Here is a 25,060-nt window from a genome sequence, read left to right as displayed (position 1 = left end):
ATATTCAAAATTAAAATGAAATCATTAAAGAAAACAATTAATTAACCAAGATAGAAATAATTATCTTGGTCTTTTTTGTTTATAGTTTTGGAAAATTCTTTGGTGTAACCCGTACATTCCTTTTCATTTTGATATGATTTTTTATATGACAGTGTTCATTATAGTTATTTACGACATCCTACAAGTTTTCAGGACATACTATTGAACTCTAATTTCAGCACCTTAAATAATTCAAAATTTCCTCAAAATCTGTAAGATGTCATAAATAACTAAAATGAACAACGTCATATAAAAAATTAGAATTATAACTTTTCCGCATGCCAAAACAGAAAGATATGCACCTGTGCTTACCACTTTATTTTTTGAAATTTTTAACTTGTAACTTTTTTTTTGTTTAACTTATATACATTATATTATTTTGTTGCAAAAATAGTCAATTTATTAAACTCTTCATTTTTTTTTTGCCCAAAATATACATATGATTACTATTTGGTTTTCATATAGTTGTTTTTTTTGGTTAATTTTATTGCATACTAGGTACGGGTTAATACTTCAAAAATTAAAAAATAATAATAATAATTAGTTATTTTGTCATATTTTAAAATTTGACAAACTAATAACTTGTTATTAATTTAAAACGGGTAAAATAATGGGAATATTGGCAAAAGTTTTGTGTTTTTGTTTCTTTAATCAAGAAAATAAAATAAGTTTTTTATTTTTGAAAATAAAAACATGATTACTAACGATTTCTTTTTAAAAATAAAAGAAAAACTGTGTAAAGAGGAGAGGAGAAAAAGTAGCGTTGGCACACTGGTTTTTTTCAGGGGATTGGAGAAAAACAGAAATTCCTCCAAAGAAGAAATGAAAAAAAAATTAAAAACTTCCAAAAATTGTTATCATATTTTATGAAATTTTAATTAAATTTTTAAAAATTAAAAAACAAAAACAATCTAATCGAACATATTTTTATCTAAATCATTTAAAAAATGATTGCCGGGCCCAATATATTAAGTGACATTTTTGCATAGTCTAAAGGACAACTTAAAAATTCAAGAAACAATTGGGTACAATGAGAATATTTCACACCATTAGTGAAATAAACTTTATTTTTATAAGAATAATAATATATATTTTTAAAATATAAAATAAAAATTATTGTTACCTTTTTTGTGCTACAATATACGTTTAGCTTATTTGATTGTTACATCACTTATAAGGTACTTTATTTATATATTTCTTTGGTACTTTATATATATATATATTTATTTATTTGAGAGATAAGGTACCTATTTTCATGTAAAGAATTAAAGATACTTTATTGTTTTCCTTAAATAAATTCATATACCTCACATCAAAGTTGCTATCACTTATGGTGTCTAACGTACTTGATCGTGATATCACTTTCTTAAGTTCCTTTTTCATGTGTACTAATTGAGTTGCAGTGCTTACATATGGGTATTGTCTATCTACAACATTAAGCTTCATTTTTTGAAAAATGGTTAAGACTTTCTTTATTATCATATAAGTATTTAGAGAGGAAAAAAATGAGTGAATTTTGTATCAATTTGTTAATATTTTTATTATTTACAAAAAAATATAGAGGATAAAAAACCTTGCAATCATCTCATACACAATATCATTAAATCACATCTCAATAATATTACTAATCATGATTTTTTTTTTTTCATTTTATTACAATACTACCTTCACTCGGCGTGTAAGGTTGTTCATTGGCAGCCGTGGAAGGAAAATTTACCTCTTGCTTGCCAAATAGTGCTACATCTGTGACTTAAATTTTCATCATTTTATAAAATATATATATATATTTTGTTTTTGTTACAATATCAAATCTGCCCCTCCAAAATGATTACCCAACAAAATCAATCATCACTAAATTCACTATTAAGCCCAAAAATGACACAAGGGATTATTATACAACACATAATTACACTTTCATACAAGAGGACCCAATGGTAATTAAACACAGAAAAAACGATGCTTTGAGTTCTCATTTTTTCATTTCTATAATCCAATGCAAACTGTCACTATTCCCATGTGACCATATATGTAACTCCAAAGTAGCTTTTTGTCATGACAAAATATTAAGTACTAAACTTTTTCATTAGCAAACATTTGGTCCTACTTGCCAATAGTGTATACCTATAATATCACACACACACACACACACACACACTTGTGGATTTCAATTGTGAAACCAAGCTCCTTATCCATGGCTTTCAAGACCATGATGATTCCCCATATCTTAACCTTGTTATCCATTCTTACACCTTGTGTAAATTCAGTTGTGGAATTCAACTATCCCCCAGTTTTCAATTTTGGTGATTCAAACTCTGACACTGGTGAGCTTGTTGCTGCTTATGGCTCCTTCCTTAGCTCCCCTAATGGCCAATCATACTTCAAAACACCATCTGGAAGATTCTGTGATGGCCGTCTGATTGTAGATTTTCTCAGTAAATTCTCTCACCTTTTTACTCAAATACACACACTTATTTATATATATGTATAGTTATATGCATGATTCTATACTAAAAATGGTTTTAGTAGAGACCCTTTGTAGAGTACATATAGAAGGTAGGAAGATAACTTTATATTTTGGTTTTCTTCCTTTGGCTCACCAAAATTAAAAGCAAAGGTATAGCCAACTGCCTCATGAGGCCCACCACAAGAAAACATCAACACTTTCATAGTAAGAGACTTCTTATTATTTATTTTTTTGGGTTGTTGGTACTTATTATAAGATTGAAAGCTGAATACTCAACAAACTTGTCTCTCATTTGCCATGGCTACCAAGACTATAGCTCTCCTCATCTTCACCTTTGTTCATCTCTGTTTTCCTCTGGCTAACTCTGTTGAGTTCAACTTTCCTGCTGTTTTTAACTTTGGTGATTCTAACTCTGACACTGGTGGGCTTGTATCTTCTGGGATTGAAACCATCAATCCTCCATATGGACAAAACTACTTCAAAATCCCATCTGGGAGATACTCTGATGGGCGGCTCTTAGTTGATTTTTTGAGTAAACAAATCATCTATTATAGCTCTGTTCTGCTGCATTCATTTGTTATATCCTCTGTTGTTTTTGCTATTTTTTGCTTAGATTTTTTACATTTTTTAGTGTAATATTTCAGTGGATGCTATGGATCTTCCATTTCTAAATTCCTATCTGGATTCCATTGGCGCGCCGAGTTTCCAAAAAGGCTGCAATTTCGCAGCAGCGGGATCTACAGTACTCCCAGCAACTGCAACATCAGTCAGTCCTTTTTCATTTGGAGTTCAAGTGTCTCAGTTTGGCAGATTTAAAGCTCGGACTCTTGAATTGCTAGCTAAAGGTGTTTTCATTATTCATTTTGATAAATTTTTAGCTACAACAGTACAAAACTTCTTTTGTTTTACAAAGGGTTTTAGATAGAAATAAGTGAATGGTTTCTGAGAATTTTTTTTTTGGGGGACAAATTTAGGTAAGAAGTTTGCCAAGTATATTCCAACAGAAGACTTTTTCTCCAAGGGGCTGTACATGTTTGATATAGGCCAGAATGATGTTGCTGGTGCATTTTACTCCAAGACATTCGATCAGATAATTGCTTCAATTCCAACAATTTTGTTAGAGTTTGAAAATGGAATAAAGGTAAGCTTAACCAGCACAGAACATAGTTATATACACCAGTAATGATTCAAATTATTTTCATCTCTTTTTCTTAATTTTTGTTGGTTTACTATTCAGAAACTGTATGATCAAGGAGCCAGAAATTTTTGGATACACAACACTGGTCCTCTTGGATGCTTGACTCAGAATGTTCTCAAATTCGGAACTGATCCATCAAAGCTTGACGAACAAGGATGTGTCAGCGCACACAACCAAGCCGCTAAACTATTCAATCTTCAGCTTCATGCTCTATCTAAAAAATTGCAGGGCCAATATTCAGATACAAATTTCACATATGTTGATATCTTCTCAATAAAATCTAACCTTATTGCAAACTATAGCAAATATGGTCAGTATACATATACAAGAACTAAAATCCACTTGTTTTGATTTCTGTTGAGGTTCATAGAATTAAGTGATTTTGCTTTTATTATACCAGGATTTGAACAGCCTATCATGGCTTGCTGCGGTTATGGAGGTCCACCATTGAACTATGATTTCAGAATTTCTTGTGGACAAACAAAGATCTTGAATGGGACTTCAGTCACAGCAAAAGGGTGCACTGATAGTACTGACTATATCAGTTGGGATGGAATTCATTACACTGAGGCTGCAAATCAGTTTGTTTCTTCACAAATACTCACTGGAAAATATTCTGATCCACCTTTCTCAGACAAAATGCCTTTCCTTCTGAAACTCAAGTTCTAAACATAAGAGAGTTATTCTCATAATTATTACATTCTTTGTTCTTCCTCGGTGTATTATTATGAACCAAATAACTCAAAGGAAGTTCTGACAAATGTATTTTTTTATTAGCCAGAAGCAATAAATAACAGTGCAGCAACTTCACTTCTTTTGACATTGGATGTGAATCTTTCATATACTAGCTTCTGTTCACCCTCTTTCATTGCTAAGAAAATTATATATAGAAATAAACAATCTAAATAAAAGTATTTTCTTCTTTCCTCAGTTATGTTATGATATGCAAATTAACAGTGTAATCATGTTATCATGTATGGAACACAATACCTGGCTGAAAAGCTGATTGTATTACAGTAATATCTTACAATATCATTAATCATGAACATGAGCAGCCTAAGTTAATAGAGAACTCAAGTTCAGTTGGTATCTTATAAGCTGAACAAAAACTATGCTCTTTCTCTTAAAACAAATTTCTCATCAAGCTTCAAACAATGACATTTGTTTAAAGGAGTTTGCTGGATATAATCTACAATGACAGCAAATTTAGTTGTCACATTCACTTTACTTCTTTGAGACATAAGCATAGTATTGTGCCATAGGAACAACAAAGGCAATCACCAGCAAGCCTCCAACAACAAGGGTGAACTGTCCACGTTTTTCGTCGGTCTCTTCCTTGCTTTTGAAATTGGATTCCCTTTTGTTTTCTTTAACCAGGGGACCTCCAGGATCTGGAAGCCCATCAATTGCTGCAACGAGTCTTTTCGCGCTACTATAAATGGCTTCATTGTATTTCTCATCTGTGGCCAAGACTGAAACCAAAACCAATATGAAGGAAATGTTTAGAACTAGTAGTATATCTTCAAACAAAAGCAGATTAAGGTTAGCTTCCCATGACTATTTTCTTAGGGGGTGGGTTAGTTTTCAGAAACTAAAACAAGTCATCATCATTAGAACTTTAGTACCAAAACCAAAATTCCTGACTTGAGGAATTAGAAGAAAAGGGTTTTCATTTACCAGGAAGGTTCTCTGATACAGTTGCATCAAGGATAGTATCTCCAACAGCTTGAACAAAAGCAGGACCACCAGTCACAGCTCCTTCTTTTTGACTGGTCACCAGGACGACAATGCCCTTGTTGTTGCCATCTTCAATGGTGGGATACCAACGCTCCAAAACTTGGTCAGCATACTCAAAAGCGTCAGCTTTGCTCTGAAACACAATGCTTGAAATGTTTAGTATTCAAAGCTTAAGGCATTTGGATTCTGGTTTTGGTTATTCCCAAGCTTTGTTTTTTTTATTTATTGACAATGCAACAAATGCACTGTTAAGAAATTATCTACAGCCTGAGTTAAGTAACTCTTACAGATTCTTCATTTTTCTCAGCAACCAAACAAGATAACAACATTTTCCCATTATGAGGGGAGTTTTAGAAGGAAGAACTTACAGTGAGCTTTCTAACAGTGACGAAATTGATGTGAATATTCTTTCTCGACTCCAAATCAGACAACAATCTCTTCAAATCCGACTTTGTAACTCGGCTAAGCACTCCTGCATCATCAACAACATAGGATTCTTTCGGTGGTCCATCATTAAGGATATCAAACTCAGAAGCTAGAGCAGTGCCACTTGATAAAACCACTGGAGAAAAGTTCAGAGCTAAAGAGAGAGCTAGAGCTGCTAACCCTTGTTGGGCATAAGAAAACCAATTAGTTGGTAATGCGAAAGATGGTTTAAGCGATTGAGAAGATTGATTCTTGAGGTTTGAAGTAATGGGTTTTGGTAAAAACACAAAACCTGATCTGGGTTGGAGAGAGGAAGACAGAGAAGTTGTTGGAGAAGAAGCTTTGTGATTCGAGAGAGGAAAGAGAGCTTGAGATGAAAGAATCGTTTCCATGGTAAAGCAAAAACAGATTTCAGCAAAGACTAAACCATGAGAGAGTGTGTGAGAGTGAGTGTAATTTTCTTTTTCTAAATTATTCTTCTTAAAAAAAAAAAGTTTCAATTTTGCTGGCATTTTGGGTGGCTTGGATTTGTCTTCATTAAGATTGGCCAGCTAAATCTGAATATGGATAACGTTTGGTCGTTTATCAACCATGGAAAAAGCTGAGGATAGTCTCTCTGGGCCAAGCACTCATGTTAAATTTCTGTTGGTTAGTATTAATACCTTCCGAGTCATTGTAATTTTTAAGGGTGAATTCGGAAACCAAGTGTTAGTGAGTCAACGACAAAATCATCATGCAAACGACAACTATATGTCCATTTTTAGAGGAATTATAATAAGTCAAAATTATGACTAACAAAACCCTTCCAAAACACAATTTTTAATAGTGATTATGAGCTATATACTCCTTGGAGGTATTTATTATTTTGAAAAGGATAACTGATTCTTACCACATTTATTTTGGGTTTGTAACCTCCAATTTTTTGTGGCATTTTGTAAACTACAATAAATTTAATATTTTTAAATAAAATTATTATGATACATATTTATTTTTAAAAAAATTAACTGAATTAAAAAAAAACGCTTCTAATTAAGATTATAATTACAAATTTTAAGTATTTATTGCAAAATAATATATTATCTATTATTTTAAAACTTTTAGGTTATGGTTTCAAAATTTCTATAAAGTTTCCTTTGTGCATTTATCTATGAATTTTATTAGGACTAGTGTAGACTTTAATTTTAAATCATCCTATTGCATTTTGAGATTGATAATATTATTAATCATTTGAATGAGAAAATTGTTTGAATACTTTTTCTGCATTACCTAAAAAAAAGTAAGTAGGATTTTGGCTAGCCTGGTGCAACCTTTGGTTTGTTTTTTGCCTATTTCATCTTGTTTTGTGCCTGTTTAGGCTTGTATAGTGCATGTTTGTGTTTGTTTTGTGCCTGTGTTAGGCTAGGTTTGTGTCTTCTCATGCTAGTTGTGTCTTATCAGGATTTTTGTATGTCTGCTTAGACTAACAGTGACACCATCAGTTCAGAAATTTATGAGATAAGTATTTTTAGAATAATATTTAATTCCTTTTAAAAAATTCATCTTACATAAATATTTTATTTTTTGTTTTGTTATTATTATAATTTTTGCTAATATCATTGTACCAAACTATTGGGTGGATACTCCAAACTCCAAAATCACTTATATTTTTATCTTTAAGCTTACTTATCTTTGTTGGCTAAGAGATAACTTATTACACCCAAATTTCGAGAATTGAAATTTTGATCTCAAAATTCAGGCTCGTGAGGTGTAAGCTCGAAATAAGCATATTCGTCATATAATCAGCATTAATGAGAAAGTCAAGGACGGTCTCGCTGAGTATTAAAACGACGATGTCTGAATTGGTGAGCTCGGGGCTACGTGGTCTCGAAGGTGTTTTGAGGTTACAAGTCGAGCTCGAAGTTACAATGATGGGTTTAACACTTGTATAAATCTCCTGATTCAACTTTTTCCATCAGACAAGACGGCTCGAGCCCAGGCGTTGTGAGCTCGATAAGAGATGACTCGACAAAGTCTCTTGTTAAGACCGAGGTAAACCAAGGTAGCGAGCTCATGATGGTCGGCCGATCTCGAAGGCATTCAATTATTCGAGGTCAATAGCCCAATGTGAACATAGTTACTGTTTGAAAATCTCTAAATATAAGGGATTGGTGGTAGTCTGTTGAAAAATCCTGAATATCATGGGGTTTATACGCGTATTGTATAATTATATTTAATTTGTGATTTGAATAAAAACTCCCCAAAATGTGAGGGGAGATATTCTGTAAATCATTCTATAAATAGATTGGAGCTATTCATTTGTAGGGGACGGAGAAATTTGTATTGGGGAATACTCTGTTAAATTGCTTCCAGAAAGCTTTGAGAGAATTCCATAATTGAATAACATCGACTCGTGGACTAGGCAGATTTTAACTGTTGAACCACGTAAAAATCGTGTCTTTCATTGTTTGTCTCTTATGGTATTTTGTTTAATTGCTCTTCATTTCTAAGTTGACGCAAAACAGCGTCAACATAACTTATCTTAGTTGATTTGTGGTGCAGGTATCTTATTGGCCTAAAAAACTAATTAGATCTAGAAGTGACACATCCAATTTTAGGGACTTCACAGATAAGTTTTAGTTTTTTCATTTTAAAATTATTAAGAAATATTTTTTTTATAATATAAAAATATTTACTATTTGATACTAATCCACTTCAATTTTTATTTTGTAGGTGTTCACTTGGTTACATGAAAATGAATTTTAGTATTTTATTGTCTAATTTTTAGAGGTATATTTTCATGCTTTTTGGCTAGACAATAATGTTAAATTATAATCTTACACTTTTTCAATTTGAATAATAAAGTTTATTCCAAAAAAAAAAAAAAACATTCCAAAACAAAATTATACACACACTTTACTAGAACTTATATTAAACCTAAACTAAAATAATATAAATTTTTTAATTTTTTTTCTTAGGATTAGACTTTATTATTCAAATTGAAAAAAAAACGTAAGATTACAATTTAACTTTATTGGCTAGTCAAAGAACATGCAAAGATGTATCAGAAAATTAGACAATAAAAGATTAAAAAATAAAACACTTAAAGCCCATTTTTATCTCATCAAATGAACACCTATAAAACAAACCATAATAAAATATAATATTTTTCTTTCTTCTAAACTTTAAAGGAGATTATTTATGTTTTTAAAGTATGATTGAATTTGATAAATTTGAGGTTGTTAATTGTGCGCTTGATATTAATTACATATTATTGTGTATAAATAGTGTGTGTATAATTTAAGTGTGTTCCAATAAGTATGTTCTAATTATTATTTTTTATTTTATTGAATGAAAAATACATTACAACTAGCCTACAAACTAGGAACATTTAAATTAAAAAATAATCATAGAATCATCCTAAAAATCTTTCCATTGTAAGTATCCATTACAAAACACCTTATTTTGTCACTCGAGCCACTATTAGCTCATACTAACATAATGTCATTCATTGATAAACGACAAGTCGTGTACTAATTTAACGACATTAAACCCATTATACTACAAACGAGAAGCCACGCTCATCATTCATGTAACGACAGTAGACTTCTTACTTAGAAAGAGGGGCTGAGGATATGTCGTTTTCTCTGAACGACATGTAATTTAGATACCGAAACTACCCCTCACTGATCCACATTACAAAAGCTGGTGTCCCCACATTATCATCTCCCTCCAAAATTTGCCTTGCCGAGCCATGAATACCATCTTCTTCATTCTCTCATGGCCATTCCTCTCTCCCTCTCACTCTCTCGTCTATCTCCTCATCCCCCGAACCCTAAACCCTCAATCCCCCAAACCCTTTCTCTTTTCGCTGCAAACCCTACTCATACCGCTCTCCCCATCGGCACCAGGAGACAATTGATTCATAAATTCACTTCGCTCTTCCTCCTCTCCTTTGCCCCGCTGCAAATCCCACTTGCCCATTCTTCGGCTTCGGCGAAACCCTTGCTTTCCGGAATCGTCAACACCAAATCTTGGTTCCAGTTCTTTGGCAATGGATTCTCCATTAGGATTCCCCCTGACTTTCAGGACGTTATGGAGCCTGAGGTACCTATGTAAATTTGAGTGAAATGAACTTTTATGTTGGCTCTGCAATTGGAAGCTGTACCCTTTTTAGCTGCATTTTGAGCTTTTTTTAGGCATCAATTTCTTTCCCCTGTATTTGGTGATTACATACTAGCTAATTGCATGCATACCTTACTGCTGAAATAAGATAACCCGTACGTTTTTTTCCTTATATATTTTTTTAATGACTGATTTTTTTTTTCTAGGATTTCAATGAGGGATTGTCTCTTTATGGAGATAAGGTAAAGCCGAAGACCTTTGCGGCTCGGTTTGCATCTTCTGATGGGTATGTATCTATATGAAACTCCCTTTATCTTCGATGTTTTTGATCAATTATTCATCTATAACATGCTCCATACATAGTTTCTACTCGTATCTTTTTGTTTATTATAAGGGAGTTTTTTCTCTTTCCTTCTCAGAGTGGTTTGTTAGATTGCTGACCTTAGTACAGTCTTATTAGTTTTCCGTACATTGTAAGTTTTTATTAATTCTTCTTCTTGTTATTTGTCCATACAGATCTGAAGTTGTTAGTGTCATAATTCGCTCGACCAATCAACTCAAGATCACCTTTTTAGAGGTTTGTAAGAGTCGTTTTCATTGTTTTTGCAAGATAGTTTTTTTTCTCGGTCACATGAATGTAATGAGTTTATACTTTTACCATTTTATGAGGCTGTTCTGGTTACTCTTCTTTATATTTCAATGAATTTTCCGTGGACTTACATGATATTAAGTAATTGAACAGGCCCAAGACATAACAGATTTAGGTTCCTTGAAACAAGCAGCAAGAATCTTTGTTCCAGGTATATGAAGTTTGCATTTTTCTCTGATTTTTTCTGTTGCTGTTAATTTTCGTTGATCGACTTTCTAGACGGTGTTGGTCTATGTTTAGACTCTTTATATCCCATTTTCAGCTTGACAATTACTATCTGAAATCAGCGACCTCTATATCTTTCCTTGGCTCTTTCTTCTGCTATATATAATATATGCACTTTGGTCTGACCATGTGGCAATGGCAGGTGGATCAACTTTGTATTCCGCTCGAACAATAAAAATAAAGGAAGATGAAGGCTTCAGGTAAATTCATCTTCAAATTGATGACCGGTGTACCTGAGCATAATATAGCAACCTGTGGAAATGAATTCTGCTTTTGATTCTTCTTTAGTAAACTAACAATGTCCTGATAATTTAAAGAAATATTTGAGCTTTGCCTACCTATTGGGCTTAATCAGAAACCTTCCCCCCTGTTTGTTCAATTGGTTCTCAGAACTGCTCTTTTATCTTTATAATTTTATTTTATTCATATCAGTATATCTATATATATATATATATATATTTGTAAGTGACTAAGGACTGCCCATTTGATTTTTATGATTTCCTTTAACAAATATATGTTTTTTATATATTTTTTTATGGAGTATTCTTTTTAAGGAGTCGTTTCAATTAATATTTATATTATCTTTCTTCTTAAGTATGATTCGTATGCCTGATATGTTTCAGAACTTATTACTTCTATGAATTTGGCCGATACGACCAGCATGTGGCACTGTATGCTGCTGTTAACAGTGGAAAGGTTTGTTATTTACATGAATTTTTATTGTTGAAAGTTACAAGGAAAGAATAAAATCAATTACACTGGAGTATCCATGCTATAAGTATCCATTCCATATGTACAGCGAATGCTATGTTTCGTTTCTGAATTTTGTGTTATAAACAGCAAGATCCTGGTTTTAGTCTCCTTTTAACTTCGAAGATTGTTAGGGTCTAAACATTTCTTATTATCCCCTTAGTAAGTTTTTTATTTTAAGAAAAATTATCTCCCTTCTCTATGTTAAAGGCAATTATAGCTGGAGCAACTGCCCCAGAGTCCAAGTGGGATGAAGATGGCGTGAAGCTTCGTTCTGCTGCTATATCGATGACAGCAGTATAGTTGTGCCACCAGGTTTGTAATCCAGTATATTTACATCATGCATTTTCCCCAAAAGCTGTAAGAACATAAATAATGTTTTGATCCACCTTTACACCTTAAGTTCAAGCACATTGAAGGTGTCAGGAAATTGAAAGAAATTCTAGCATTAAAGTCTTTGTCACAGACCTTTTTTTTTTCTTTGATCCATCATCAACCCCTGTTCTACTACGAATTTACACGTCTTATCTTGTGCTAGATTGTTTACAGATTCTTCGTAGTTGGAAGCTGCAGTCTAGATGATACAAACAATTTTTGTACTCTATTATTGGAGCAAACTATGTGACCAGAAGATTATTGATGGTCATATGGGCATCTCTAGCGTAGTAATTGTAATTTTAGTTTGCCGTCTTAAGATGGCTGAAACGCAGCATAGAGCTTGTGTAGCTAAGTTGATATTGGATTCAAAATTCTTTTGAGAACTTATTTTTTTGGGGGTCATTTTTAGGATGTACGAAGGCCATGCCCAGAATTCATTAAGTTTTGGTATAACTGAAATGATTTCCAGTTTTCACAAAAGTGATTGGTTGTGAAATTAGATTTGTGCTTGAACAACTAGTACATAAAAGTGAATAATGTAGCTTAAAACATCCCAATCAAAATAATTAAAACATACAGATAGCTTTCTTTATATGTCATGTGAAAAGAGAGACCAGACAGCTAGTAGTCTGCTTCATTACTTTTAATTAGTGTTCGGTAGTTGAATGTGGATTCATTGGATGACACAAATGACTTGGTTACTAAAGATATCATTCTTTATGTGATAAGATATTGAAACCGCATGGGTCAAAAAGACACTTGGTTGATGATATAATAAATTTATGCCATCGTGTTTTTTTTCCCTTGCGTGAAAGACTAATATGGCTTTGGTATAGCATGATTAGAGCATTTATGAGAGTTGTATAATCTTAAACTCTCATAAGGCCAACTAACAGCCACGCCAACCCATCTTGCAAACTCTTCTAAAGGAAAATATTCTGATCTAAAGGCCTCACCATACCAGACAACAATTTCACAGTAGTGATAATAACAGGCTATACTCTATGGACACCACTTGCACCTTCATTAAAATCACCTCTTATTTTAAATTTTAAATTCAATTACAACACACTAATAGTCAATATTGTATTAAATGTAAAAAAAAAAAGGAAAATAAATTTTAGGAGGGAAGAGAGAATCTTCTTCGTTTTATATTTCCCTGTAGTACTTTAATTTTTTTTTTATTTTCCTATGTACAGTTTAAATATGTAAAATAATAAAATTAGGTAACTAATACATGTCTTAATAAAGAGTTAGGAACTTGTCTTTGCGAAATCTTTAATGACTATTATTAGACTCAATGGAGACAGAGAAGTAGGTTGTGCAAAGAATATACCCACCTCAATTATTATTCCCTCACTGTTATTATTATTATTCAATATAACCTTAAACCTAGAATTATTATTTATACCATCTCTCAAACACTAAAGAGTGTCATTTTCTTAATACTAAAAGTGATTCAAGACACATACTTTTTAAACATAAATACACTTACGAGGAGCTATAATTGTTTTGCAATCTTAAGGAGGATTCTATCACTTTAAAAAAAAAACACCATATACTAATCATAAATTAAAACATGTACTTATTTATATATATTTCATATATTAGGTTTTGATTTGTATGCCATTTTACAAAATAAATAAATAAAATTGTGTATTTCATTTATTGCAGTTTAAGAATTAAAGTTTTTAAATAATACATTTGAACTTTTCTTAATAAAATAAAAAATATATTTAATAACTATTTTTGAGATTGTATTAAAAATATTTTATTAAGAAAGTTCACCGTGACCTACGAATTGACTTAGCAGCATATCATTAGGCTAAACGATAAGCAAAGAAATCTCTCATTCATATTGTAATATATATGTGCTGCATTTGCAATCTTGATCTAATACATTATATTATGAGAAAAAAAAAAGTATGTGCATAATTTATGTGTAAAAAAATGTGTTCTAAATCTTTACTCCAATATTAATAAGTTATTTAGATCCACCTACTCCCTTTTAAGAAATTTTATTTGTTTGGTGGAAGATACATGTACTAAAAAAATATCTTACATTTTATTGGGAAGGGTTCCATGATATTTTTCTTGATTTTTACTTAAAATGAAAGTGATTCTAATTTTAAATTATCCTCTTTGTAGTTTTAATAAGGATTCTAACGGTCATATTTTTTGTCTTTTTTTTAGGAAGACTCAGAGCTTATTAAAGTTCAAACTAATGCATAATGTTTTACACGAAGATACATTTCAATTACTTATCTTAAAAGCTTATGAGAAGTTTACTTAGATTTTGAACTTTTTCTCCAAACTAGTTGGTCTTCTAGGGTGAGAGAAAATTCTAAAAATAATATTGTTTCTTGCTAAGAGATATCAATGATGTCTAACATTACTTTATAAGACATATTGTTATTGGTACAATTTAATATTGAGTTTAACATATTTTAATTTAAAATATAATAAGTAAGACTTGATACTAAATTATATCAATTAATATTAGGTGGTGTTGGGTACTACGTATGTTCTATAACAATGCTCATTTAATTAAAACTTTGTTTGTTAAAAAAAAATGAACAAGTTCAAATCTCTCGTAAAATAATTAAATCGATAGCTTGTATTTTTTCTTGAAAATGGTTGTCTCCATTATCATGTCAATATAAATTGATGCTTCTACAAATGAGAACACGAAGCTTATTAGTATTGGAGTCATTATTCAAAATTCTAATTTATTGGTCTAATTTTTTATTGGTATTCTTTCTTTCACTAGTTTAATTTTATAAATTTACTTTAGATCACACAGTTAATATTTCTGTATTTTTTTTCTTTTCAAATTGTTATTAATTCATCAACACGCATTGAGGGGTCAATGTCATATTTTAGACCATTTTATATTTAAATGAATTAAAATATTTATGAGAAATATATATATATATATATATATATTTTCAAACAAAGGCGCGTGGCTAAACGTATAGAGTAAGTATTATATAGTATCGTAAATCGTTAGAATATCCGAACCGGTGTCTCAACTACCATTCTTCCCTCCAAATTCGTCCGCAAAATTCTTGAAAATGAAATTTCAATCTCCAAACCAACTCAGAAACTCCATGAATGCATAGCTTCAGATACTGAGAATTCCAGCAATGACGTTACTCGAAGCCGTACCACCGCTTCAGTTGTCTTCATCGTCTTATTTGAACAGCAGCACCGTTATTGCACTCACCGTCTTCTTCGCGCTTCTCTGTGTCTGTATCATTATTGGCCATCTTCTCGAGCAGAATCCCTGGGTTAACGAATCCATTACTGCTCTTCTTTTGGTGCGCTGAGTTGGTGTTTATGTGATTTTAATAGAAAATTTTGCTTGCTTGCTTGCTGCTACTTCTTCTTCTTATTATTATTATTTGATTGGAGTTGTATGTATGTGGTTCGACTATAGGGTTTGTGCGCTGGAGGAGTGGTGTTGCTGGTGAGGAAGTCAGAGAGTTCGCGCTTGTTAATGTTCAGCGAGGACTTGTTCTTTCTCTATTTGCTTCCTCCAATCATTTTCAATGCTGGGTACTCTTTTTCTTTCTCTAATTGATTAATTGTATATGGATTTAATACTCCATCATTGAAGGTCAACTATGATATTATTGCTAATTCATTAACCCTGTAACTAATCATAACAATAATGAAAGAAGGGTTTGTCCCTCCTATTTCAAGGCTGCAATTCAATGAAATTTGTGTTAGGATTGGGAGGTCCTTTAAAAGAACTAACGTTGAAATGTCGATTAATGTTCTGCTAAACAATTTCACAATCTTGTTTCAGTTTCCAGGTCAAGAAGAAGCAATTCTTTAAGAATTTCTCAACGATATTGTTGTTTGGTGTGTTTGGTACCATAATATCATTCTGCATAATAACATTAGGTATGATCTTTCGACTCAAACACTTGACTACTGTGTTTTCTCAAGCTTGACACTGATTTTTACTTAAAAGTACCATGCAGGCTGCAGCTTATTTTATCATGCTTTTTATCTGATACTACTTCACAATCTAACTGTTTTTGTTCACTCTTAAAACTTCTTAGGTGCTTTTCTGCTGTTTAAAAGAATTGGTATCTCAAGCTTGAGTGTCAAAGATTACCTAGGTGACTACTATCAATATACAAGTTTTTTGTTCTCGGTTTTTCTTTTCTTCATGTAACGGCCCCTTTTCATTTAAAAAATGATTTTGCTTTTTAAGCGCAGCTGTTGGTGCCATACTGTCTGCAACAGATTCAGTCTGTACACTTCAGGTAATCATATATCCAAGCATAAATTTTTGCAGAATATTGACAAATTACTTTGATGGCTGAATCACGACTCTCATGTTATAGGTTCTTAGTCAAGACCAGACACCCTTTCTTTACAGCACGGTATTTGGTGAAGGAGTGGTGAATGATGCTACCTCTATTGTGCTTTTCTACTCAGTGCAAGCACTAGACATCAGCAACATTGACGCTGGTACAGTCTTGAAGTTGTTGGGGACTTTCCTTTACCTCTTTTTCACTAGTACTGCTCTTGGTGTGTGTGTAAGTTTTCTATTCGACATTTGGGCAATTTTGGAAGATAAACCACTAAGACTAGATGTGATGAAAAGAGACGGATGTATGCTGTGTGAGTGAATTTATTTGCTAACTTGCTGTTCTTTATATTTCAGGCAGGTCTTGTGAGTGCATATATCATAAAAACTCTCTACTTTGGAAGGTATAAAAGCTTGTTTCATTAGCCTTTCCAAGAATATGTTGTTCAATTGTTACTCATTAACTATACATTTAAGCAAGCATATTTACCCTTTTTTATCTCTCTGATGTATCGAGCTGTAAACTCTTCACATAAAGATTGTTGAAAACTTACTTTTTCATGTTTATTAATTTGGATAATAAACTGTCTTGTTCAATCATGAGATTTTACTGACCTGTGACGTTATGTTATCAACAGACATTCTACAAATCGTGAAGTTGCACTCATGATGATTATGGCGTATTTGTCATACATGGTGGCAGAGGTAGATAACTCAAAGCTAACTTTCTATCATTTTTTTTTTCATTTGAAAACATACTAGTCACCCCAATCAGTCCAGAGCAGCAAGGACTATGTTAAATTTCAGTCGTGCAATATGATTAGATTCTATCAGACCGGAACAAATTTATGCTAAGCAATTTTGGTGATTCATCAAGCATGTTTAGTAGATGATCATATCTCCTGAAATCAAAATCCTGTCACTCTGGCACCAATGAAGTTTTCAAGTTTTTGAGCTTCAATTCTCGTCGAGATTAGAATTTTACATGTTTACATTCGACACACAAAGAACGACAGTGAAACCATTTAACAATTTGAAACAGAAATTTTGTTAAAATTATCTTGTTTGAAGGAAATGTTTTCCCTTTTGTAATGGTATCATCACATCGAATAGTGACAAGGTTGAATGTGTTGCTTCATGTGAATTTCAAATCAACAACTTTGTTTGTTGCAGCTTTTAAGTCTCAGTGGGATTTTGACAGTCTTTTTCTGTGGCATAGTCATGTCGCACTACACATGGCACAATGTTACAGAAAGCTCAAGAATAACCACCATGTAAGAACTAGTTATTGTTCTATTCATTTTTCGAGAAACTTTCATAATTACAATTCCTAAAAGAGCCTTTGCTCGTTTTCAAATTGCTAACAAAAGAATAATTTCAGTATAAGATGACGATTTTACTAAACATCTGTAAAAATTTGACAATTTCAGGCATGCATTTGCATCAATTTCTTTCATTTCAGAAACTTTCATATTCCTTTATGTTGGTATGGATGCGTTGGACATTGACAAATGGAAAAGCAGCAGTGCAAGGTAATATCATTTTTTTCATCTGTAAAACTTGCAGTAAATGACTTGAAACTGATCTAATTGAATCGAAGCTAGTTGTATTTTTATGGCCTTTACCATTAAATGGCTCATGATTTTTAACACATTGACACTATCCTTTCCACATACATTTTCCTGTGAATACTTGATGCGGCAATAACAAAAGTAGTCTGGTCTGACCCGGATTACACTCTTTAATTCAGTGCAGGAACTTCAATTGCTGTCAGTGCAACATTGTTCACATTGGTTTTGATAGGAAGGGCGGCATTTGTGTTCCCAATTGCAAATATTAAAAACTGTGTGGGGGGAAGAGATGGTTCAAAAATTGAGTTTCGAGAGCAGGTATAATTGGCTGGCGCTTACGCACTCGGTTGTTCTCATTTACCAATACTCCCTAATTAGCTAACTTTTTGCTTCTTAGTTCATAATATGGTGGGCAGGCCTAATTAGAGGTGCAGTAACCATTGCTTTGTCTTACAATCAAGTAAGTTGATGATTCTTCAGGTCCATTAAGAATAAGGAATTTTGGCACCCAGGCATGGCAAACAAACAGCCATATACTGATATTTTCCCATCCAAACTTTCAGTTTGCAGACTATAAGGAAAAATCAACCGGTGATAAAGCATTAATGATTACCTGTACAATAATCGTTGTTTTGTTTAGCACTGTGGTACGTCTTCTGGTACTTGAGCAAGTTGTTGACATAATTTTGAACGTCCACATGAGAATTCTACTCCTTTCCCCTCTCAAAACAGGTCTTTGGCTCTATAACAAAACCGCTTATTGAAGCTGTGATGTTTCGGCATTCAAAACCATCCACTTCAGATGCAGCTGAAGCTCCAAGCCAGGAAGATTTACATCAGATTCTGCTTATCGAAGATGGCGATTCCACCGATCAGGGAAACAATCAGCCAGGACTCCCTAAAAGAAGCAGGTTAAGGCTTCTGATCAGCAATCCAACTACAACAGTTCACTACTTCTGGAGAAAATTTGATAACAGATTCATGAGGCCGGTTTTTGGTGGACGGGGCTTTGTTCCTTTTGTTCCTGGTTCTCCTACTGATGCTGCAGATCAGAATTCTTGAAGCCAAAAGGAACCATATGATTCTAAATTTACGTATTTCTTTTCATGTACAAAAAGGGGCAGGGGTCACTACTCAAAAGCTCGACACTAGTATTAAACTAAAAGTATCAAAGCATGGTAGCATGTAAACAGTGCATGCATTTAGAAGTTTTTTAAAGCTTTAATCAGAAGTTACAATATCTTTTAGTTTATCTGCCTATAAAAACTGACTGCAAGTAACTTTGGATACAACTACACATTTATTTTCAAAGTAGAAATTCGTCACAAACATGAAATAAGGTAAAATTACTGCAGAATTCTAAGGTTCTCACATGAAAAATAAGGAAAAATTAACTTTAACTGCAGGAAAAAAAAAAGAGTTCTCACATTAATTCTAAATACATATTCATCAACTAAGATAGAGGTTTGATCTGCCTTTCTTCACCTAATGATCCGCTGATTTCAACGCCTCCAGAATCAGAGTAGATTGGTCTGCAAGCAACTGACTCCTCTTAGCAAAAAGCTCAATCTCAGCCATATGTATTTTCTTCCACTTCGCCTCCAACTCTGCTCTTTTCAGTTCCGAAATCAACTCAAGCCCCTTGTTCAAAACATGCTCCGATATGCCATGACTTCCCAAGCTCGGAGAGGAAAGCAGATCCCCCAGTGCACCCAATTTCGGCGAGGAAAGTAAATCCTCCGGCGGCCTCGAACTCGGCGAGGAAAGATTCTGCGGAGAAGCTACCATCTTGTAAACCTTCGCAAGGCCGGTGCCATTAGCCTTGGGCTGTTCAGCTTTCACAACGACCTTTTCACCACCAGCCCAAATTTTCTTAGACAATTCAAACACTTCCTTCTCGTGAGGCTTCGTCGGGTTGTACTTCTTCCTACCAGCATTGTTCTCGTACTTTTTCTTCAACCTCCGGACCTTATCTGACAACTGGGTCTTTGTGAAATCAATCTGTAGTGACTTCTTGATGAAATCATGAAAAGCATTCATGTCCGCCGCAGATGGGTTCGCTCCTTTCTTCGCAGCGTAGTCCATCATACCCTTCAAAATCACTATCTCATCATCCTCACTCCACAACCTCTGAAACAGCTTCTTCGACTCATCCCCAGACTTCTTCAATTCATCCTCTGCCATCGCCGAACCTCCGTCTGGTTCCGAGCCCTTCTTCTTTGCTCGCTTCGAGTCCTTAACCTCGCTATTGCTCGGTCTCTTCGCCGACGGCCTGGCACTAGAAATCGGGGTAGGCTTCGACAAAGGCGTGATTCTTGGTTTCTGTGATTCTTGCTCTACTTCCTCGGAAGCCCCTTCATCTTCTTCTTCTTCGGACGAAGAATCCTCTTCGGCTTCTGATGAAGAAGCAACAGGTGGGTCGTCCAGATGGGAAGGACGCTTCGGTGCCATGGATGAGAACGAGGGTTTCAGATTTGAAATTTGGTGTTAGGGTTTCAGATTCGAAATTTAGGGTTAGGGTCTCAAAACGAGAAACTGTTGAGTTGACTATGATATGAACGAATGAATTTAATGGCTTAACAGCTGTTCTTTATATTTCAGGCGGAGCCTCCTCGTTAAATTCATTCTCGGTCTCGGGTGTTTTTTTTTTTTTTTATAATAATAATTAATTCAAAAATTTTCATTATTGATTTATTTTTTTTAAAAGTTTACAGAAATATTATAAAACTCTGAACTTTTTAAAAATACGGAGTCCATTAATGGCCTGTAAAATAAAAGTTGGGCCAGCATAAGACACAAGCCCAACAAATTCAAGGCCCAATTTCTGTCACATGCTTCTTCCTTAAACCCTTTGAACAAAAACCTCTTCGCCATCTTCATGAATCATGATCTGGGAATAAACTAAGTTTGGATTTTGAAGATTTGTGATTAAAGATGGCTTTTCGAAGCTTACAGACGATTCGTTCTTTGTATCGGTCGGCATTGATTCGGGAATCCTCTTATATGTGAGTATAATTTCTAATCCTAGTATCAAATGTAAGAACCGGTACGATAATTTCAGTTTGAGTAGCTTTTATATATATTTATCAATTTTATTAGTTTTTGGTTACATTATAATCTCAAATTTTTTTTTCTTCGTCTATAGTTTCTGGGCATCCACTCAGAAATGGTTTTTTTTATAATGAAATTTAATTTTAGTTGTAATCTGTTTTTCTTAACATATGGAATTAATGTTTTTGAAGAGGTTTTGCTTGAATTCTCAGGCTTGGAAGCTCAATAAGCTATTCAAGTGGTCTTTCAAATGGTAATTTTCTATCAAAGACCATTAATGATATCTTCTCATTTATGTATTCATGGGATGCTATACAAGTGTTTGACAATTAAAAAAAATCTATACTGCAGAAATCTTGGCGGAAATTCATTGCAGGAATTTGTCTTCATCATCATTCAAGGGCCATAATGCACTTCCGTGGACAATTCGAGGCGCTATGACACTTCGTTCCACAATGGTTAGTTTGGCAAATAAGAAGTGTACAATTAATTGGATATTGATGAAGAATTGTTATACAATAGTCTACTGTCTTGAAATCTCGATCAAATTTTGTTTCAGTGCTGCAATCTATTTAGCATCATTTTTGTTTTTGGTTTAGGCTGCTGAGTTAGCAATTTTCTGGAACGACACTAGGTTGGTAGCAACACAAGCAAAAGCTGCTCCCACACAAGGACGAAAAACGGTGTGATGTCTATACCCAATTGTTTACACTTTTACTGAATCTTGTGGAGACCTTCTTGTTTATTTGAATAAATTTAATATGAATTTGAATTTAATCAATCATTCACTTTGGATCCCATTTGTGAAAGAAAGATCCACCCACAAGTGTGGTTTGGGATTTTCACTAGTGAATATGCAGGCACTCTGGAAATATTATAGTTACAGTAAAACAATGGCATTCAACATGCATATGCTGCTATCTTTGCAGGGACTTAAAGTAGCCATGTTCAGTCCTGGGTTTGTTTATGAGCCATATGGTCCTCGTGAAGCAATCTCTTTTTGGCGGAGGTTAGTTATCTTTGTAAGTGAGTTAGAGTGGTTTTGGGGATAATGTCTTCTTATTAATTTTCATTTCAGTAAATTGGAGTTATAACAAGGTGATGGGGGCAAAAGTGCTTAGTTTCATTGATGTTATTTAAAAAAATTGTATTCTTTTGGAGATGTGATTGTACTATCAAAAATTTCATTGCAATCATTTAAATTTGATTTTTCTGGTGGACACAGATAGATATGCGTACATCCACTTTGGTCTGGCATGTTCAAAATGGACATATCAGAGTATCCCCAAATGTCTTTGTTAAGACTACCTAGTTACTTTTGGCATACTATAGATAGCTCATCATTCCTACTTATGTAACGACCACATTTCCTAATACAGTCCACTTATCTAATCTTTTAATGTATGCTGCTCAGATGGTTTACAAGAACTGGTTGGAGAAGAACGAAAGATGATATGATTTTAGAGGTGAGGTTATTTTAAAGCATTGTAGAAACTGTTTTGTATTGTTTTTGGCTTTATTATTGTTGCTTACATTTGGCTTTCCTTCTTCATTTCCTCTTGCGGGGTTTTCCACTCAAACAGCTGCTGGTTTACTCAGTTCTTGTAAAAATAAAATTATTGTTCTACTTAAAATTATTGTTCTACTTTCTAATAAAATTTAGTCCTTATTGTTTGGTGCAACGCCTGATCCTTTTTTTTTTATGTTTATTAAAGTATTTTGGTAATGTGTCATGTGGACTGAAGAACATATAAGTTAAAATGCAACTTTTGATACGGCATTGGAGTCCTTATATTCATGGGATGTTTCTGTTATTCATTTTTCAGTTGAAAAATGCATATGCCATTGCCAAATTAAGAAAAACTGGATACTCTAAGCAGAAATTCTACAAAGAGGCGGTAGAGTTATACAAAGAGGTTTGGATTATTGTTATTATTATATTTCCTTTGCCTTGTTATGCTGTGTGTGCTTAGGTTGAACTTCTTTGGCAAATGTTTAGTCTTTCAGAGTTTAGTAAAAAAATTCTTTCTATTTCAAGAAGTTTATTTCATAGTCCTGAACATAATTGAAAGAACTCTCTTACATGTAACTTGCATGCACTGATATTTGGAACATAACATGACATTGAATTGCATGATATAGATGAGGAATTTCATGAAGCCAATGAACGATATTCTGATATACAAATTAATTTTAGCTCTAAATCAAACTCACCTACCATCCATCAGAGTAAGATACATAATCTTGTGACCTGGAATTTCACTGCGAAGATAAATAATTTGACATGAAGATTGCCTGTTGTTAAATTAGAGGTTGGCCTCTAATTGTTGTTGATAGTGTAATAGAAATTTATTACCTTTCTAGCTTTTCTTCCATTCTACCCTTTTTAGTTTTGTTTAGTCGTTATCTAATGGCTTTATATTGATTTATCTCCCTTTTTTCCAGATCAATACTCTAATATCAAATGGAGACAAAAATTCACTTAGAAAGGCAGTTACAGAGAGGATGTACTCAGTATGCTTTCCTTCTTTCTTCTTTTTCCTTTCTATATAGTCTCTGCCATTAAAAATTAGGATATTCCTTTCAGTATCAGCACACTGATGTAATTTTAACTTCACCTTTTCCTGAGACATACTTTTCTGTCTTTTCAGACACTAAAGAATGAAATCAAACAAAGAGAATCCATATGGAGTGAGGTCCACTGGGAGCTGATTCAACCTATTGTCAAAATCCGAACTCTTCGAGCTAGACTGGCAAGTTTTTCTTTTGCATTTAAAGAAAAATTCACACGATTTTTTTTTTTTAAAAATTAGACCATATCAGTTTTAAAAATTAAAAATTAAAAAGGATTTGTAAATATCACTGTGGTTGGAGAGGGTCCTTAATTTCCTGTTTAGACTGTAGATTAAGAGTGGTGAGTGGATAGGATTGGAGGTGTTTCTGCTTGTTTCAATGGTAATAATAAATTGCTTGCTGCTTTATGATTCCACTGAAAGTTAGCTACTTTTTCTCCTACTTAGTAATAGAGAGATATAAAATCATTAACTATATTGTGAATGTCCAATTTAAATTAGTGAAGTTGGGAGTATGATACAATTTTAGTTTCTCATTGAGTTTGGTTACTGCTCATCCATCATGTTCTTGATGGGTTCATTGTAGGATATTATGCAAAAGGGGATAAAAGGATGAAGTGTAAAGCTTCTTAAAGTTAATTTAAGCCTTAATACTTATCTTTTATTTATTTATTCAACTTTATTTATTATTATTACTATTTTGTAGATTGGAGTTGATCGAAATGACACCAATAAGGTGTTTATACAGCTTACACTCGAGTTTTTATCAAAGCAGGTAAACTGGTGGGGGTCGGATTGTTTCATTCTCTATATGTTATGCTTTTATTTTTGAGTAAATTCAATTCTTGAGAACTCTGCAACATTTTGTTTTTACAGAAGTTTGAAGCTTATGATTCAAATGGTAATGTAGTTGCTGGAGATAAATCTAAAGAGGTATAATTCGTTTAATTTCTGTCATTCTCTTATATTGGGCATTACTTGAATAAGCTTTTCTAGGAGGGTTTCATCACAAGTGGTTTATACTTTTCTTGAATTTTCAACTCACCATTTGTGACAATAACCTCAATAGATATCCTTAGTTTAGTTTGGTTCCAATAGATTCTAGTTACAAGTAAAATTTATGATACTTCAATTTTAAGTTCCTTCTGTGCTCATTGATTCTTACCAATCTCCATAGGTTCTGGTTAAAGATATCTGGGTATTTGAGAAATCCCTCTTTCATCCTGGTTCTTATTGGCGTCTTTGTGGGCGGATATCGCTGTAAGCAAGCTGGTGTATCATGCTAATGACAAATAAATTCTTGTACCCAATTTTGTAAGCTGCAGATATTAATAAACTTTCTTATGATTCAAACTTGGTTATATGATTTGATATTTATTTATTTATTTACCTGAATGAGAAATATAACATTTATGGCGGCTATTAGGGACATCGTAAACAATCCTGAAGTAGAATGTTTCTTTCTTTTATGTAATCTGTTGGCCACTGAGATCTCATAAAAAAAAATCAACTCTTTTTGGGTACCATTCCTCCAAGAAATGCATTCCACATTCCATCAAGCAATGACCAATGAA

General features: G+C 33.2%; 6 protein-coding genes across 13 annotated transcripts; 4 read left to right on the top strand and 2 right to left on the bottom strand.

The window, feature by feature from the left end:
- The first annotated feature begins 2,203 nt into the window (after window positions 1-2,203).
- On the top strand, window positions 2,204-4,523 carry LOC133790871 (GDSL esterase/lipase At1g54790). 2 transcript variants are annotated; one of them, XM_062228702.1, is made up of 6 exons: window positions 2,204-2,475; window positions 2,785-3,035; window positions 3,148-3,348; window positions 3,478-3,644; window positions 3,741-4,011; window positions 4,102-4,523. In XM_062228702.1, exons 1-6 carry the CDS (start codon window positions 2,231-2,233, stop codon window positions 4,368-4,370), a joined length of 1,404 nt encoding a protein of 467 aa, XP_062084686.1. In that variant the 5' UTR covers window positions 2,204-2,230; the 3' UTR covers window positions 4,371-4,523. The 2 variants fall into 2 exon arrangements, with proteins under 2 accessions (XP_062084686.1, XP_062084685.1); XM_062228701.1 differs by lacking the exon at window positions 2,785-3,035 and having other exon boundaries at window positions 2,204-2,471.
- A 169-nt stretch (window positions 4,524-4,692) lies between these two features.
- Window positions 4,693-6,325, bottom strand: LOC133790873 (UPF0603 protein At1g54780, chloroplastic). The gene is made up of 3 exons (XM_062228703.1): window positions 5,807-6,325; window positions 5,379-5,571; window positions 4,693-5,173 (listed from the first exon to the last, which is right to left on the bottom strand). The coding sequence occupies exons 1-3, from the start codon at window positions 6,254-6,256 to the stop codon at window positions 4,926-4,928; spliced, it is 891 nt and encodes a 296-aa protein (XP_062084687.1). The 5' UTR covers window positions 6,257-6,325; the 3' UTR covers window positions 4,693-4,925.
- Window positions 6,326-9,569: 3,244 nt separating this feature from the next.
- Window positions 9,570-12,447, top strand: LOC133790870 (uncharacterized). Of its 2 annotated transcripts, none has more exons than XM_062228700.1 (8): window positions 9,570-9,947; window positions 10,172-10,251; window positions 10,482-10,542; window positions 10,708-10,765; window positions 10,982-11,039; window positions 11,463-11,535; window positions 11,800-11,904; window positions 12,139-12,447. In XM_062228700.1, exons 1-7 carry the CDS (start codon window positions 9,621-9,623, stop codon window positions 11,890-11,892), a joined length of 750 nt encoding a protein of 249 aa, XP_062084684.1. In that variant the 5' UTR covers window positions 9,570-9,620; the 3' UTR covers window positions 11,893-11,904; window positions 12,139-12,447. The 2 variants fall into 2 exon arrangements, with proteins under 2 accessions (XP_062084684.1, XP_062084683.1); XM_062228699.1 differs by having other exon boundaries at window positions 12,128-12,447.
- A 2,500-nt stretch (window positions 12,448-14,947) lies between these two features.
- LOC133790866 (sodium/hydrogen exchanger 1-like) lies at window positions 14,948-19,114 on the top strand. Of its 4 annotated transcripts, none has more exons than XM_062228689.1 (14): window positions 14,949-15,287; window positions 15,407-15,525; window positions 15,779-15,876; window positions 16,038-16,097; window positions 16,198-16,244; window positions 16,326-16,520; window positions 16,649-16,695; window positions 16,930-16,996; window positions 17,465-17,565; window positions 17,722-17,823; window positions 18,042-18,180; window positions 18,260-18,322; window positions 18,426-18,509; window positions 18,595-19,114. In XM_062228689.1, the coding sequence occupies exons 1-14, from the start codon at window positions 15,114-15,116 to the stop codon at window positions 18,922-18,924; spliced, it is 1,626 nt and encodes a 541-aa protein (XP_062084673.1). In that variant the 5' UTR covers window positions 14,949-15,113; the 3' UTR covers window positions 18,925-19,114. The 4 variants fall into 4 exon arrangements, with proteins under 4 accessions (XP_062084675.1, XP_062084676.1, XP_062084673.1 ...); XM_062228690.1 differs by having other exon boundaries at window positions 16,326-16,524; window positions 16,653-16,695; XM_062228691.1 differs by lacking the exon at window positions 17,465-17,565 and having other exon boundaries at window positions 14,948-15,287; window positions 17,754-17,823; window positions 18,047-18,180.
- Window positions 19,115-19,143: 29 nt separating this feature from the next.
- Window positions 19,144-20,457, bottom strand: LOC133790867 (GLABROUS1 enhancer-binding protein-like). The gene has a single exon (XM_062228694.1). The coding sequence runs from the start codon at window positions 20,311-20,313 to the stop codon at window positions 19,348-19,350; it is 966 nt and encodes a 321-aa protein (XP_062084678.1). The 5' UTR covers window positions 20,314-20,457; the 3' UTR covers window positions 19,144-19,347.
- Window positions 20,458-20,601: 144 nt separating this feature from the next.
- LOC133790868 (uncharacterized) lies at window positions 20,602-24,842 on the top strand. 3 transcript variants are annotated; one of them, XM_062228695.1, is made up of 12 exons: window positions 20,602-20,867; window positions 21,126-21,166; window positions 21,265-21,371; window positions 21,513-21,596; window positions 21,843-21,922; window positions 22,328-22,379; window positions 22,740-22,829; window positions 23,359-23,427; window positions 23,565-23,666; window positions 24,193-24,261; window positions 24,363-24,419; window positions 24,664-24,842. In XM_062228695.1, the coding sequence occupies exons 1-12, from the start codon at window positions 20,797-20,799 to the stop codon at window positions 24,748-24,750; spliced, it is 909 nt and encodes a 302-aa protein (XP_062084679.1). In that variant the 5' UTR covers window positions 20,602-20,796; the 3' UTR covers window positions 24,751-24,842. The 3 variants fall into 3 exon arrangements, with proteins under 3 accessions (XP_062084679.1, XP_062084680.1, XP_062084681.1); XM_062228697.1 differs by having other exon boundaries at window positions 20,727-20,867; window positions 21,105-21,166; XM_062228696.1 differs by lacking the exon at window positions 22,740-22,829.
- The last annotated feature ends 218 nt before the right edge of the window (window positions 24,843-25,060 follow it).

Source organism: Humulus lupulus, chromosome 7 (assembly GCF_963169125.1).
Source record: "Humulus lupulus chromosome 7, drHumLupu1.1, whole genome shotgun sequence".
Lineage (NCBI taxonomy): Eukaryota > Viridiplantae > Streptophyta > Magnoliopsida > Rosales > Cannabaceae > Humulus > Humulus lupulus.
This window is presented reverse-complemented; position numbering and strand designations above follow the sequence as displayed.

Coding starts and splice junctions, on each gene's coding strand:
- LOC133790871 (XM_062228702.1), top strand. CDS start 2,231: ATGGCTTTCAAGACCATGATGATTCCCCATATCTTAACCTTGTTATCC. Junction 3,036..3,147: donor GCTCTTAGTTGATTTTTTGA/GTAAACAAATCA, acceptor GTAATATTTCAG/TGGATGCTATGGATCTTCCA. Junction 4,012..4,101: donor TGCAAACTATAGCAAATATG/GTCAGTATACAT, acceptor TTATTATACCAG/GATTTGAACAGCCTATCATG.
- LOC133790866 (XM_062228689.1), top strand. CDS start 15,114: ATGACGTTACTCGAAGCCGTACCACCGCTTCAGTTGTCTTCATCGTCT. Junction 16,696..16,929: donor AAAACTCTCTACTTTGGAAG/GTATAAAAGCTT, acceptor TGTTATCAACAG/ACATTCTACAAATCGTGAAG. Junction 17,824..18,041: donor TGGAAAAGCAGCAGTGCAAG/GTAATATCATTT, acceptor TCTTTAATTCAG/TGCAGGAACTTCAATTGCTG.
- LOC133790867 (XM_062228694.1), bottom strand. CDS start 20,313: ATGGCACCGAAGCGTCCTTCCCATCTGGACGACCCACCTGTTGCTTCT.
- LOC133790868 (XM_062228695.1), top strand. CDS start 20,797: ATGGCTTTTCGAAGCTTACAGACGATTCGTTCTTTGTATCGGTCGGCA. Junction 21,372..21,512: donor TGACACTTCGTTCCACAATG/GTTAGTTTGGCA, acceptor TTTTTGGTTTAG/GCTGCTGAGTTAGCAATTTT. Junction 22,380..22,739: donor AAGATGATATGATTTTAGAG/GTGAGGTTATTT, acceptor TTCATTTTTCAG/TTGAAAAATGCATATGCCAT.
- LOC133790873 (XM_062228703.1), bottom strand. CDS start 6,256: ATGGAAACGATTCTTTCATCTCAAGCTCTCTTTCCTCTCTCGAATCAC. Junction 5,572..5,806: donor TCACTGTTAGAAAGCTCACT/GTAAGTTCTTCC, acceptor ATTGTGTTTCAG/AGCAAAGCTGACGCTTTTGA. Junction 5,174..5,378: donor TGTATCAGAGAACCTTCCTG/GTAAATGAAAAC, acceptor TTTTGGTTTCAG/TCTTGGCCACAGATGAGAAA.
- LOC133790870 (XM_062228700.1), top strand. CDS start 9,621: ATGGCCATTCCTCTCTCCCTCTCACTCTCTCGTCTATCTCCTCATCCC. Junction 10,252..10,481: donor CGGTTTGCATCTTCTGATGG/GTATGTATCTAT, acceptor TTGTCCATACAG/ATCTGAAGTTGTTAGTGTCA. Junction 11,536..11,799: donor CTGCTGTTAACAGTGGAAAG/GTTTGTTATTTA, acceptor TCTATGTTAAAG/GCAATTATAGCTGGAGCAAC.